Source organism: Condylura cristata, unplaced genomic scaffold (genome assembly GCF_000260355.1).
Source record: "Condylura cristata isolate star-nosed mole 26May11 unplaced genomic scaffold, ConCri1.0 scaffold00025, whole genome shotgun sequence".
Classification (NCBI taxonomy): domain Eukaryota; kingdom Metazoa; phylum Chordata; class Mammalia; order Eulipotyphla; family Talpidae; genus Condylura; species Condylura cristata.
In genome coordinates, this window is record NW_004567126.1 from 6459808 (window position 1) to 6474646 (window position 14839).

The 14839-nt window shown below is 35.5% G+C and overlaps 1 protein-coding gene across 1 annotated transcript in view; it reads left to right on the forward strand.

Annotated features, from left to right (window-relative positions):
- The window catches only part of LOC105854048 (serine-protein kinase ATM-like), a 26577-nt gene that overhangs the window by 4555 nt on the left and 7183 nt on the right, over positions 1–14839 (forward strand). The window contains exons 2-11 of the mRNA XM_012729387.1: positions 17–118; positions 201–313; positions 1510–1658; positions 3273–3448; positions 6217–6394; positions 8371–8534; positions 9589–9758; positions 11197–11568; positions 12055–12249; positions 13847–14072. Of these exons, the coding sequence (XP_012584841.1) occupies positions 47–118; positions 201–313; positions 1510–1658; positions 3273–3448; positions 6217–6394; positions 8371–8534; positions 9589–9758; positions 11197–11568; positions 12055–12249; positions 13847–14072 (1815 nt within the window). The 5' untranslated portion in view covers positions 17–46. The remainder of the gene's footprint in view (positions 1–16; positions 119–200; positions 314–1509; positions 1659–3272; positions 3449–6216; positions 6395–8370; positions 8535–9588; positions 9759–11196; positions 11569–12054; positions 12250–13846; positions 14073–14839) is intronic.

A 14839-nucleotide genomic window follows, 5' to 3' on the forward strand; every position in this document is an offset into this window, starting at 1 on the left:
TTTTTCTTTCCTCCAGTCAGTGATATGTGTTCTGAAATTCTGAACCATGAGTCTGGCACTAAATGACCTGCTTATTTGCTGCCGTCAACTAGAACATGATAGAGCTACAGAACGAAGGGTAATCAATTACTTAAATTTAATCTTCTTGAAACAAGTATGTGATTGGTAACTCATTATCATGCCCTTTTTGTCATTCTCAGAAAGAGGTTGAGAAATTTAAGCGCCTAATTCGGGATCCTGAAACTGTTCAACATTTAGATCGGCATTCAGATTCCAAACAAGGAAAATATTTGAACTGGGATGCTGTTTTTAGGTATTTCATTCTAATTTTTTTACTGTCATTTTTCTCTTTCATATTTATTTTTTATGATATCATTTTTTTGGGTGTATATAGTCTATTTACCTATGCTTTCTATATAGCATGATGAATTGCATATGAAATTGGTGTGTAATGTTTATCTGAAACATGATTTATAAAGGGTGTTCTTATAGGAAAAGTCAAATTTTAAATCATTTTTTCAATAAAACGATAAATCTAATGCATAGATTTATAAGTAACTCAAACAATGAATTGTGTTTTTTGTTAATTTTTTTAGCCTCCATTGAGACGAGATGATAGGTGATAGAGGGGATTAATATGTAAATCAGTGAATTAAAGAATATATGCTTACTTATTACTTTGACATCTTAAAATATCCTAAGTCATTGCTATATGTTGTTATAATAAAACAAGTAAAAGGAATTAGAGTAATTCCATATTAATGCATTTAAACAAAATTCAGGTATTAAAAGGACGTAACTGATAGCTGGACTGGAGTAGCAGACAGAACTGATGCATTTTTACATTAACTTAATTTTCCACCATGAAGTTGAAGTTTACTTACAACTAGAAGGAGATATTAAGCCATAGGAAATAATGAATAAAATATTTAAAATTAATGTAGAATATTAAGAAATTTGAAACATTTGCTATCAGTAGAAAAGCTAGGTATTGTTTTACTTATAGCGCAAAGGTACTAAATCAACTAATAGATTTGAACGTAGATTACATTTAAAGTACATGCTTCCTTTTCTCTGACTACTCAGTTTTTTCATATACCACACATATAGTTGTTGTCTAAAGAAGAGTAGTTTTCTGTGAGTTGATTAGGTAGGCCAAATAGATACCTGGCCATACCAACTGTGATTATCTTCCAGGCGATCTTCATTTAATGGCTAGCAATATTGCTTTCTCCCTAGAAAAGAGGCAAATCATACTTAATGACAAACAGATGAGAAAGCTTTGGGAGCCCTTAGTCAGGAAAGCAATAGAAAATCATGAGATTTCAGATTAAGATCTTTGAAGACCAGGCTTTAAACTGGTATTGTAAGACTTTCACATAGCTGGTACACTGTTCAAAGCAATGTGGTATAGAAGATGCTCTTTATGATGGCATGAAGGACTTTTTGAAACTGTTATGACAATTTAAGCATTGAATGTGATTCTGAAATTCCTTTGTTTTCTTAAAGGTTTTTACAGAAATATATTCAGAAAGAAACAGAATGTCTCAGGACAGCAAAAACAAATGTATTAGCAACCACAAAACAAGCCACCAGACAGAAAAAGATGCAGGAAATCAACAGCTTGGTCAAATACTTCATCAAATGTGCAAATAAAAGTAAGTGGTGTTACTTACTATAAATAAATAATAAGCCTTCATTTTCATCAACAGTGTACCAGGGTTCCGTTTTCCACCATATTCTCATCAACACTTCCTGGTCATTTTTTTTTTTTTAAAGATTTATTTATTTATGCATACAGAACTGGGTTACAGGTGAGAGGTGCCGGAGGTGAGAGAATTCACCAGAGACAGAGTACAGATAGATGAAATACACTGCTACGGGGAGCAGCGGGCAAGACAGGAGAAGTCTGCCATGCCATTTGAGTCACTTCCTGGCCTGGCATCAAACTCATGCTGAAGCAGCTTTGGCTAGCTTTGTAGTATTGTATTTTAACCCGTTGCGCCACCAGGGAGGGCCCTTCCTGGCCATTCTGACATGATCAGACTGTGTGAGGATGGTATCTCATTCTGGTGTCGATAGACATTTCTCTAATGATAAGTGATGCTGAGCATTTTTTCATGTGCCTATATGCCATTTACATGTCTTCTTTCTCTCTGCTCCCGCCTCACACCCCCCCCCCCACTTTTAAAAAAGGTTTATGTATGCAGTAGGCCTGAGGTGTGGTAGAGGAGGGAGGTGAGAAGATTCACCAGAGACAAAGTGGGGAGCAGAACAGGCAGATGTACTGAAATACACTGTTGAGGGGAGCAGCGGGAGAGACAGGTGAGGTCTGCTGTGCCAGGTAGGTCAGTTCCTTGGCTGGGATTAAACTTGTGCTGCAGTGGCTGCATATAGCTTATTAGCACTGAGACACAATCTTTTGTACCACCAGGGAGGCCACCTGCCCATTTTTTGATCAGGCTTTTTGTTTAGTTGTTGAGTTCTCTGTAGACATTGGTTATTAGTACCTGGTCAGATGTATGATGTGCACATATTTCTCCCATTCATTTGGTTGGCTTTCATTTTTTTTTTTTTTTAAAAGATTTATTTATTTGTGCATACAGAACGGGGTACAGGCCAGAGGTTCAGGGGCGGTGAGAGGCTTCACCAGACACAAAGTGGGGAACAGAACAGGCAGATTGACGAAGTACACTGCAGAGGGGAGCAGCGGGCAGGTCAGGAGAGGTCTGCCATGCCATGTGGTCACCTCTGGGGCAGGCGGGAATTGAACTCATGAGGAAGCGGCTTTAGATTCTCAGTGCTGTGCTTTAACCCGCTGCACCAGGGCCTGGTTGGCTTTCATTTTAATGGTAATTTCTTTTCACTCTACAGAAGCTTTTAAGTTTGATTTAGCCCTATTGGTTTTGTTTGCTTGTTTCCCATGCTGTTGGAGTTGAATCCCCAGAGACACCTTAAAGCTGATGTAGTGTATTGCCTGTTTTTTAAAATGTTTTTTTATGGCTTCAGGTCTTATATTTGAGTCTTTGTAACTTTGAGGCATTTTTTGTATGTGGTGTAGTTTCATTCTTTTGTACAAATCTGTTCAATTTCCCCAATATCATTTTTTGAAGAGACTTTCCTTTTTCCATTGTATACTCTAGATTCCCATAAGTTAATTGTCCATTGTCCATATAAGTATGGGTTTATTTTTGATCTCTCAATTCTGTTTCCTTTGTCTGCTAATTTATTTTTCTTAAAATTTATATTTTTATTTGTTTATTTTTAAATAGGAGCACCCAGACTAAAATGTCAAGAGCTCTTGAATTATGTTATGGATACAGTGAAAGAGTCATCTAATGGTACCATAAATGGAGCTGACTGTAGCAACATATTACTTAAGGACATTCTTTCAGTGAGAAAATACTGGTGTGAAATATCTCAGCAACAGTGGCTAGGTATGTTTTCTGTGAGTTTTTTTTTTTTAAGATTTATTTTATTTATTTATGTATGTAAGAAATCTAAGACTGGAATATGGAGGTTAGAGGACTCACCAGAGACAGCGTAGGGGACAGAACGGCAGATCTACTGAAATATACTGCTGAGGGGAGCAGCAGGTGAGACAGAAGAGGTCCGCTCTCTGGCTGGGGATTGAATTCATGACTCACAGGTTGGGGAAAGCTTAATAGTGCTGAGACCTTAACTCCTCTGCCACCAGTGAGGCCTTCTGTGAGTTTTTTTCTTATGAAATTTCACCAGAAAAAAAGCAATCTTTCTGAAGCCCCATCGCTCAAATGACTTCACTTATTTACAGTCGTAGTAAAATTGACATGTAGGTATAGAATCTGACATTTAGTTTTTATTTACTATGTACTTCTTAGACAAATATTAGATGTCTGCTGTCAGAACTGGATTTACAGAATTGAATGATGCCACCCCTTGTCCTCAAGGACATGACAATTCAGTAGCAGAAATAAACCAAAAATGATAATTTAACATGATATATTGATAGATATGTTTGAGTCTAGTGAATTCACGATTATTGATACCTAAGCTCAGGCATGATTAAAACAGAAAGAGGAAAACCAATAGATTGAGGTTTCATACAAGGAAAAGCAAGAGACTTTTAACTTGTGTGATTGATATTGTTAATTGTAGTAGAAAGAATAAAACAAGCAAGTATTTGTTGTCAGGTCACTGCTAAGGTAGTGAAAGTCAGACGTATCACACAAGAGTATGGAGGACCCAGTGGTATACCACAGAAGAGGGGCTGTGAGTGCCAGGGACAAAATTGCTATTTTTGACAGCTTACAGGTGAGCAGTCCTGAGATACCACAGAGGAAGGAAGTTATGATCAGAGACTGAAATAGTGAGTTTCTTGATTTCAAATATGGAGTATTGTTAGGTCTGAGTGAGTTTAATGGGTGAAAGTGGGGTTTGATTTTGAGATGACCTTAAGCCAGATGACTTGTACTTCAGTTTGCATATGGCATGACTTTTAATATAAAGTCCCAAGAAAGCTACATCTAATTATGTTCTTTGGGGCTTTATGTTATTCTCTTTACTACTAAAATTCCTTTTTAATATGTTGTTTCACTATCTGCTCCTGTGTGTTCTTGAATTGTAGTGATGGGACTGTGCTTCTGCACTGTAGTCTGTTAGACTCTACTCTTCTGAGACTCTTGTTCACTCTCTTATATCAGCTTTTTTGCCATATGGATTATTGAGAATTTGGATCATTTCCCCCAGTTAGTATATATTTAAAAGCCTTGAAGCTTGAACTTAGTCAGAGATAGTTTACCGTCCTATTGATTTTTTCTGTTTCACCTCTTTACAAGTGAGAAATGATAAAGATAGCCTCTCCTGTTTCTTTATCTCCAAATTTTTATATACTAACTCAATGGTTTAAACAATGTTTAATTATTTTAAATAGTGAGAAAATCTGGGAAACCACTGGCTCACAGTGGTTATTAACAGCTCACAGCTCTATTAACATCAGATATTATGAAAGCAATCATTTGAAAAATTGTTTATTGTACTATTTAATGTTTGAGGTAGTTATAGAATCATCTGACATATTCATATGAAAAGAAAGATATCCATAATTGAGGACCTTTTAGTGATTTGTTGATGGGAAGAAAACCCTGCATTAGTGATTGCTTGCATTTCACGTTTCTGCATTTCTTATGAACAAAGCCACTCTTTGGCTGCTTTTTTCCGAGACTATTGTGTTAAGGATGCTTATCTGAGTGCTGGCTGTTAAGCTGGTGCTTGCATACTCTGCTGCTAGTAGTTTTTTCTGCTTTTAAGGCAGTTCATATGAACATAGTTAAATGGTGTACTATTTCTAATGTATTAATAGAAATTAGTATCATTCTAAATCTTTTGTCTATGAGGAATTATTAAATGCTTCAACTAAACTGTGACAATTTATATGCTTTGATAATTTTCTTTTTTAAAACGTAACTAATAAGTTTTTTGCTTTTTTTTTAAAAGAACTATTCTCTGTGTACTTCAGGCTGTATCTCAGGCCTTCACAAGATATGAATAGAGTTTTAGTGGCTCGAATAATTCAAGCTGTGACCAAAGGATGTTGTTCACAAACTGATGGATTAAATGCCAAACATCTGGATTTTTTTTCCAAGGCTATTCAACATGCAAGGTAGTTTCATTTCTTTATAATTTGTTCTTCTTGCAGTACCATGTTTTTATTCAGTTCCTAAAAATACTATCAAATTTTAGAAGTTGTTTGCCTGTTGTAACAGGACTACTGGATTTCCAAAGAGTATCAGCCACCCAGCATTTTCTGAACAGTCAAAATGGAGAATGAAGTGGGAGGCCTGTGTATTCTTCCTAACATCTAAGTAGTTTGATCACCACCATTTTTGAAGAACAAAATAATTAAGAATAAAATAAAATAGGAATATATTTGGAAATACTAGTTGCTTACATTTGTGTAACATTACCCAATTTATAATGTGACTTTTTTTTTTTGTAATGTGAAATATTTTTCAAGCATTATTACAAATCAGTTCAGACAGTGTTTCAAAGCAGGGAAAACAGGTGGTTTTCTTTGACGCCAAGTAACTTTTTTATTTTTGAGATGTAACTTCATAATCGTCTTCAGTCTGTGCCTTCCTCACACCCAAGTTGTACCTGTTTATTTTCTGTCGCAGACAAGAAAAGTGTTCTGCAGGTCTAAATCATATCCTGGCAGCACTCACTATCTTCTTCAAGACTTTGGCTATTAACTTTCGAATTCGAGTATGTGAATTAGGAGATGAAATTTTACCCACCTTGCTTTATATTTGGGCTCAACATAGGCTTAATGATTCCTTAAAAGAAGTGATCATTGAATTATTTCAACTACAAATTTATATCCATCATCCAAAGGGAGCCAAGACCCAAGAAAAAGGTAGGAAGAAAACTTAAAACTTTTACTGTTTAAAATTTGCTTCATTGAGACTTAGAAGCATTAGTATGAAATTTGAACTTTATAGTAGTTCACCTTTGTTTGGATTGCTATGCATGTTAATCATCAGAATAATGCTCATATATAATTTTAGAATTCAGAGTTGTGATAGCTGTGCAGTGCCCTACCACTTTTCAGTATTGTGCTAGGGATTATGAAGAATGCAAATGAATACAGCACATTGCTCCTTCAACAAGTTGATTAGGCAGCAGTAATTATAAACTAAGAGGTACATACTCAAAAGAGTTTGGAAAAAGGAGGATCTTGCTTGTCTCTCTGTTACTTTTTTTTTTTTTTAAAGCATTTATTTGTGTTTACAGAACTGGGATACAGGCCAGAGGCTCAGGGGCGATGAGAGGCTTCACCAGAGACAGGGTGGGGAGCAGAACAGGCAGATCTACGAAGTACACTGCTGAGGGGAGCAGCTGGCGGGTCAGGAGAGGTCTGCCATGCCATGTGGTTACCTCCAGGGCAGGCGGGAATCGAACTCATGCGGAAGCGGCTTTAGATTCTCGGTGCTGTGCTTTGACCCGCTGCACCACCAGGGAGGGCCTCTCTGTTGCTTTTATTAGAAAATCAAATAGGTAAATACAGACTGAGCAGCCAGTTAGATTATGTAATTCCCAAGGAAGATAGGCACCTATTAAGGGAACGTGAGTTGTAAAGAGGAAATTGCTGCCTTAAACCTTAAAGTTGCTCCAAATCTGTTTGCTGGGAAAACCAGAAATAAATTACTTACCTTCCCTTAATTCTCTTTTGTGTTTCACCAAGAGGAACTCCATTTAGTGGACAGGAGCTTATTGGATGGATTTGAAGCTCAGTATGTTTCCTCGTGCTCAGGCTATTATTGCCCTTGGGCTTGAACTAGCCTTCAGACCAGTTTATCATGGCTAGTTCAAAAAACTTGTTAAGAAATTGGGCCCTCCCTGGTAGCGCAGTGGGTTAAAGCACAGCTCTAAGAAGTTAAAGCCACTTTTGCATAAGTTCGATTCCCTGCCTTAGAGGTGATCCACATGGCGCTTCAGACATCTCCTGAACCTTCCACTGCCCCCCTCAGCAGTGTACTTCATCAGTCAGTCTGTTCTGCTCCCCACTCTGTCTCTGGTGAATCCTCTCACCACCCCACACCTCTGGCCTGTACCCTAGTTCTATAGGCATAAATAAATATTTTTTGAAAAAAAAAAAAACATGCTGCATTGAATAATAGCAGCTAAAACAGAGAAACACTGATGTCAACTTTTATTGAAGGCAGGTGTGTGTTTTGGGGGCACTTTCACAATGTAAAGTAACTGTACCTTCTGAATCTACTGTAAGTCAAGGAATGGTGCCTTTTCTTAGTTTTTTTCTTTCACATAGTTTTCACGGTGATGGAAATCACATAGCTCTCACTGAGGTAAACCTTCTAAAAAACACATTTAAGATTTTATTTAACTGCATATTTTGGATGAATTGAAAAATGGCTGCCAGAAATGCAAATGTTATTTTTGGTCACAGTAACAGATTTATGGTACCTTGCTTGTGGGAAATAATAGCCTCATTATTCTCCATTGTGATCGGACCATAGTTGAAGTATTATGTTTACCAGGCAATAGAGTCAGCATTTTAAGCGAGAAAAATAAAGTCATGGAGAACTTGGCCTTCATATGAAAGACAGGCCTTAATTAATTGTAGTTACCTTAGGGAAGAAAAGAAATTAGAGAACGTTTGATGTGTTAATGAGAGAAAATTGATTGATAGTGAAATGGACACTGTTAGGAAATAAAACTTAACAAGGACATTTTCAGAAGAAGCTTCAAGTACTGAGTAGAAGGCTGGACCAGGTGTCTTGTAAAATTGTTTAATCTTCACCAATGTGTGTGTGAGTTGGCAATACAAGTGGAGTTCATATATAAATTAATTTTAATGTTTTGGATTTGTAGGGGCCTATGAATCAACAAAATGGAAAAGTATCTTATACAACCTATACGACCTATTAGTTAATGAGATAAGTCACATAGGAAGCAGAGGAAAATACTCGTCAGGATCTCGTAATATTGCTGTCAAGGAAAACTTGATTGAATTGATGGCAGATATTTGTCATCAGGTATAGTACATCTCCTCACATTTTTAAATTTACCACTAATTTTTTGGACTTTAAAACCTCTGCTCAGGTAAAAGTGTTGCAAAATTATTCTACTCTGGATGTGTAACTATTCCTTTTCAGACATTATGAATATGTGAAATTAATCTTCTAATGCAAGAGATGACTGTTCTTACATGTATAGGGTTAACAAAAACTAACGATGAACTTTTTATTATTGTTGCTAGTAAACAGTTACTGTAACCTTTCTATTTTTTTATATTGAGCTGGAAATTACATTGCACAAAATTCATTACTTTAAAGTATATAGTTCAGTGTTGTTTTTTTTTGGCATTTTCTCTATGGCATACAACCATCAACACTAAAATTCTAGAACATTTCCATCATCCTAGAAACAAACTCATACTAACTCTTAGCAGCCAGTCCTACAATTCCTACTGCTTCTACTCCCTTGCAACCAACTGTGTCTCATTTTTCCATCCCTATATTTTTCTACTTATGGCATTTCACCTAAGTGGAATCATGCAATCATCTCTGTGGTCTTTCATGTACGCCTTCTTTCATTTACATAATGATTTGAAGGTTCAACCATGTTATTCCATGAGTCAGAATTTCTTTGTTATCTCTGAATAACATTCAGCTGGCTATGTCACATTTTATTTACCCATTTGTCAGTGGAAGGCTTATGATTAAGTAAAACTTTCTTCCTAGAGATATAATCTTCAAATGATATGGAAGTCAAAAGATTCTTACTGCCAACTTTATGATTTAATGTCTTTGAAAATACAGATATTCACTTTACCAGGACGTCTTGATGCTTTCAGTAAATGTTCCAGGATATAAAACTAATACATTATTTGGTAGTATCTGCTTTCAAGAGAGCCACTATAGCCACACAGCATGTTTAATTCGTAGTATACTGTTATATATATCTCTCTGTAATTTCTCTTGCTTTAATGATTCCCCTGTATATTTGGGGAGGAATTTTTTTTTTTCCTAGTGAACTGTTAGAAAACAATAATGTTAAATAAATGTTTTTCTTTTTGTTGTTTTACAGGTTTTTAGTGAAGATAGCAAATCATTGGAGATTACTCAGTCTTACACTACCACACAAAGAGATTTTAGTGATTACACTTCACCTTGCAAAAAGAAGAAAATAGAATTAGGCTGGGAAGTAATAAAAGATCATCTTCAGAAGTCACAGAATGATTTTGATCTTATACCTTGGTAATTTTTTTCTTGAGTCATTGTCATTTTAGTAGCTTTTCCTCACTTGACCTCTAGTAGAATCCTGTAATCTCATTTGCCGGATTAGGTCAGTTGTCGACTTCAAGCCAGCCACTGACACAAAACAAGATGATTGTCAGGATATATTGTGATCAACACTGGGCCAGGGCTAAGGCCACCTTTCTAAGCTGTCGCCATAGGAAGAAAGAGGGGGTGTCCTCCCTGGTAGTGCAGTGGGTTAAGGCAAGGCCCTACAAAGCTATCCTCAGCTGCTTCAGCATGGTTCAATTCCCAACGGGGGAGTTAACACACATGGCGCAGCAGACTTCTCCTGTTTTGCCTGCCTACTGCTTCTCGCAGCAGTGTACTTTATTACTCTGCCTGTTCTGCTCCCCACTCTTATCTCTGGTGTATCCTCTCAGCACCCCCTCTACCTCTGGCCTGTACTCCAATTCTGTATACATAAATAAATCTTAAAAAAAGGGGTGGGGGGGAATGACTTCTTGATAGGTAGTCAGTAGTATCTGCCTCCAGGAATTAACCAAGTTGTACACCTTAGCACAAAGATTAACATGCACAGCATCTCAAAGTATTAAATTAGGAAGAAACTAAAAATCTCATTCAGAAATCATAATTTTTGACTGTATGCCATGAAAAAGCTTATTTTTTTCTTATTTGCTATGTTCTTGAGTCTTCTAAAATAATCACAATTTTTAAACAAATTGTGGAATTCTGTGGGATCACATAGGACTCTTTAGAATTCATTCAATTCAGCTTATTTGTCTTACTAAGAAAGAAACTGAAACTGAGAAAGTTTGAGTTACCTAAAGACAATTAGGAACTTGTAGGTAACATTTTTGTGATCAACGTCCTTTTTATTGTACCATGTTGATGGAAATGTTTAAACATAGGTGAGCTGGGATTTGGTGAGAGGGGGATGTGTTGATTTAGATGCCATTGCTTAAGCTCTTATTTAGTTTAGATAGTTGAGGATACCTATTTCAGATTCTTTAATTTGCCCATTCAGTCAAGAGCTGCCATTGGATACTTGCTGTATGCTAAGCCTGAGGGACACAGAGATGAAGAAGATAAAGCTAGCTTGAGTAATTCACTTTCTACAGGACTCTCCTCAGATACTGAATTAATTAAATTAGTGTCAAAAAAGTTTATTGGCTTTTTTTTCTGTTTTCGAGGAATATTTTTGGTGACTGAGGATCAGGTCTATGTCTAATAACTTCAAGCTGTAGAATATAGCTAATTTAATTATTATTTAAAGTTTTTAGGTTAAGAAAATATAACTTAGCCAGTTAGCCAAAAAACTGTCAACTTCTTGTTAGTTTAGGCAGTTAAGGGCTAGTAGATATTAAGATTTGAGAGTAGTATGAACAAGAATGATTGTGACACTGTAAGTAGGATTGTTATCCTTTTTTTCTTTTAGGTTACAGATTACAACTCAATTAATATCAAAATATCCTGCAAGTTTACCTAACAGTGAAGTGTTGCCATTACTAATGATACTATGCCAGCTTCTACCCCAACAGCGTCGTGGGGAGCGCACACCATATGTGTTACGTTGCCTTACGGAGGTTGCAATGTGTCTAGGTGGGAAATCAAACCTGGAAAGCTCACAAAAGTCAGATTTATTGAGACTCTGGGCTAAAGTCTGGTCTCTTACCTTTCGTGGTATAAGTTCTGAACAGATACAAGCTGAAAATTTTGGCTTAGTTGGAGCCATAATTCAAAGCAACTTAGTTGAGTTTGACAGAGAATTCTGGAAGTTATTTACGGGATCAGCCTGCAAACCTTCATGGTAAGTGACTGCATTGTATAGGATGTTTCTCTGTGTGCATGCATGAGCATATATGTGCATATCTCCCCCACCCAGATCATTTTTGTAGTTTGTAATTTCAGTTAAAGATATGACAAATTGTATTTCAAAAACTTTGTTGTTTTTCTAGGAAGTCTTAACAAATGAATAAATACCAGTTTAGTTTCAAATGTGTACCAGTTATGAGAATTGAGCATTTAAAATTCTATTATTTTAATTGACAAGTAATTATTGCTTGCTATTTGTAAACTTTTTTTTTTAACTAGTAATTGCATACTGGTATAGGGGGTAGTCCTTAATCAAACATCTTATTAAATGTAGTCAGATTTTTTTCATATTTTATTTTTACTTAATCAACAAAAATTTACTGTGTGTTTACCATGTGCCAGGCACTGTCAGCACAGCAGTAACTAAGATGAAGCTTTTGTTCTCAAGGTACTTTTAACCTTGCTCATCCTTTTGTTTTAGTCCTGCAGTCTGCTGCTTGACTTTGGCACTGACCATCTATGTAGTTCCAGAAACAGTACAAACAGGAATGGAACAAAATATATGTGAAGTAAATAAAAGTCTTTCTTTAAAGGAATTGATAATGAAATGGCTTTTATCCTATCATTTAGAAGATGACTTAGAAGACAGTACAGAACTACCTCCAATCTTTCACAGGTAATTTGAGTTTTAATTAACATGTGCTGGGTTTTGTTTTCTAAGTTGCCCTCCATTATTAATTTGATGCCAAGTGGCTTTATTTCACAGTGATACTGCAGGATTTCCCAGAACTAGCCCTCAATGTTAAATAGCCCTCTTTTTATAGTGCTTTTACAGTATTCTGTGTCTTGGTACCTAGATTTATGTTTAGGTGTTTTTACTTTGTTTCGGTCTTTCTGCCTAGATAGTGAGAATAGGGAGATGCAAATTAAGAACAGGCCTAAAAATTTTTGTACTGAAATGTTCCTTTGTGATTTTCTGTCAGTTGGCTCATCGGAGCATCCAGTATCTCCTGGAATCATAGTGAGAGTATCTTGGATGTGAAATAGGTTAAATTATTTGGGTGAGGAAATGAAAGGCAAAAATGGCTTGGGGTATAGCTGCCCAGTTAGCCTTTTAATTGATGGTGATTGAACTGAATGATTGACAGACTTCTGGATCATTGTGCTTTCACTTGGGTTTCATAATGTTTATTTCAGAAATGATCTTTTAAACTTGACATAATTCTGCTTCTGGGAAGTATAATGTGTATGCTCCATAAATTCTCCTTTTAGATGTTGTAGAATTCTGTACAGATGGAAGCAATTTTTAATTTTGGTTCTATTTTCTTGAGGTCAAGATTTATAGTTATAGATAATTCAATTCAATGCATTTTGCTTTTAAGTGAAGATTTTTATTTTCTTTTATAGTAATTTTCCTCTTCTCTCATTGGAGAAAATTCTTGTGAGTCTCACTATGAAAAACTGTAAAGCTGCAATGAATTTTTTTGAAAGTCTGCCAGAATGGTATGTTTTCTAATAGAATTCTGTGTTACTTGAAGATATAGCTTTAATTACAAAGATAATGATATTGGCAGCTGCATCTTAAAATTATGAACTTCAGGTCAATTAAAAAATTGCAAGGGTTCTTTTAACTGAATTATTTAAGCTATCGCTATAATTTTAGATCTAGCTTATTGTTTTTGATGCTGTAGAGTATGACACATCATTGAAAGAAAAAGAATGGTTGTGATGGGAAATTAAGAACATAAAATTATGTGAAATGAATTCATTAAAGATGTAACCCTTTTTTACTTGTCAAGTAAAATGACTTAGCTTTTAGAACTAATGATAATTGGTGAAAGGGAAAACATAAATTTTGAACTTCATTTTTGTTGTCTTAAAAAGCTCATATCTTATCACTGTAACTTAAAATGATGTACTGACTTGATTCTTACTCTGCCTCCTGAAGGCATAAGATGATAAAAATTTCTATGTTTTGGAAAAATCAGAGGGCTGTTATTTTTAGGGCTTATATTGGTATTAAAGTTTTCCATCTAAAACTTTGCCTTTGAGTTTGTAACTGGTGTTTCCTTTGTCCATTATTAGTAAAATTTGCAACTGAATAATTCATTTGATACCATACATCTCAAAAGTTAAAAGAAGAGAAACATGTAAAGTTGTCTAAGCAGTCTTTAGTAATATAGATTCTAAGTTAATATTTTAATTTGTAATATACTGCTGCTATGTATAGATGGATTATTAGGTAGTTTGATTATAAATTAATTATTTTCAAGTGAACAGCACCATAAAGAGAAAGAAGATCCTTCATTCTCGGAAGTAGAAGAACTGTTTCTCCAGACAACTTTTGACAAGATGGACTTTTTAACTGTTGGAAAAGAATGCCCTGAAGAAAAGTACCAGTCCAGTGTAGGCCTTTCTGTCCACCAGAATCTCAAGGAATCACTGGATCGTTATCTTCTGGGATTATCTGAACAGCTTCTAAATAACTACACATCTGAGGTGAGAGTTTTTTAAAAGAACTGACATCTGTGTTTGGTTCAACTGTGGTTTAGTTTGGTAGACTGTTAGGATGGAAAGACACAGGTAGGAAAAGCACGGAGGAACCATCCTTAGAGATTTGACTTAAAAGCAAAGTGACAAGTACAGAACTACAAGTAGAGAAAAATTGACATGAAAAAGGAAAAACTGAAGAAGTATGATGAGTTATTTCCATTGTACCAGAAATTCTAGTAGACATTAAAATAGAATTCTTTGGGTCAGCTATGGGGAATAATGGTTAGGGGTTAAATGATGAAAAAGAATCTCTCACACTGGAGAGAAATGTTACAATAATAGGGAAGGACACCAGTGATGGGGCTGGCACTGGTGGAAGAGGTAGGCATGGTTACGCTAATAAATTAATTTGAAGTCACCTTTTTTTTTAGAGGTCATCAGGTAATTTTTTTCTCATACTACTTTCTTATGTCTTCTTAAAATCACAAATTTTCTCTTACCAAACTATAATTTCTTCGTATGAAATGTCTTGCTATGTTTGTGTACTTAACTCATCCATATGTCAGAACCTTTGCTAAAGCCTTTCTCATTTAATGTCCACAATAATAATTCATGTTGTAATTTTCATAATAGTTAATATTTCTTTTTTTTAGATGGCATAGCGTCTTTATACATGGATATTTATGTATAAACTTAATACACAAGCACCTCTTAGCCTATACTGTGAGCTCCTTCGAGGGCATAAATTTTCATTAATCTTTGTAACCACAATG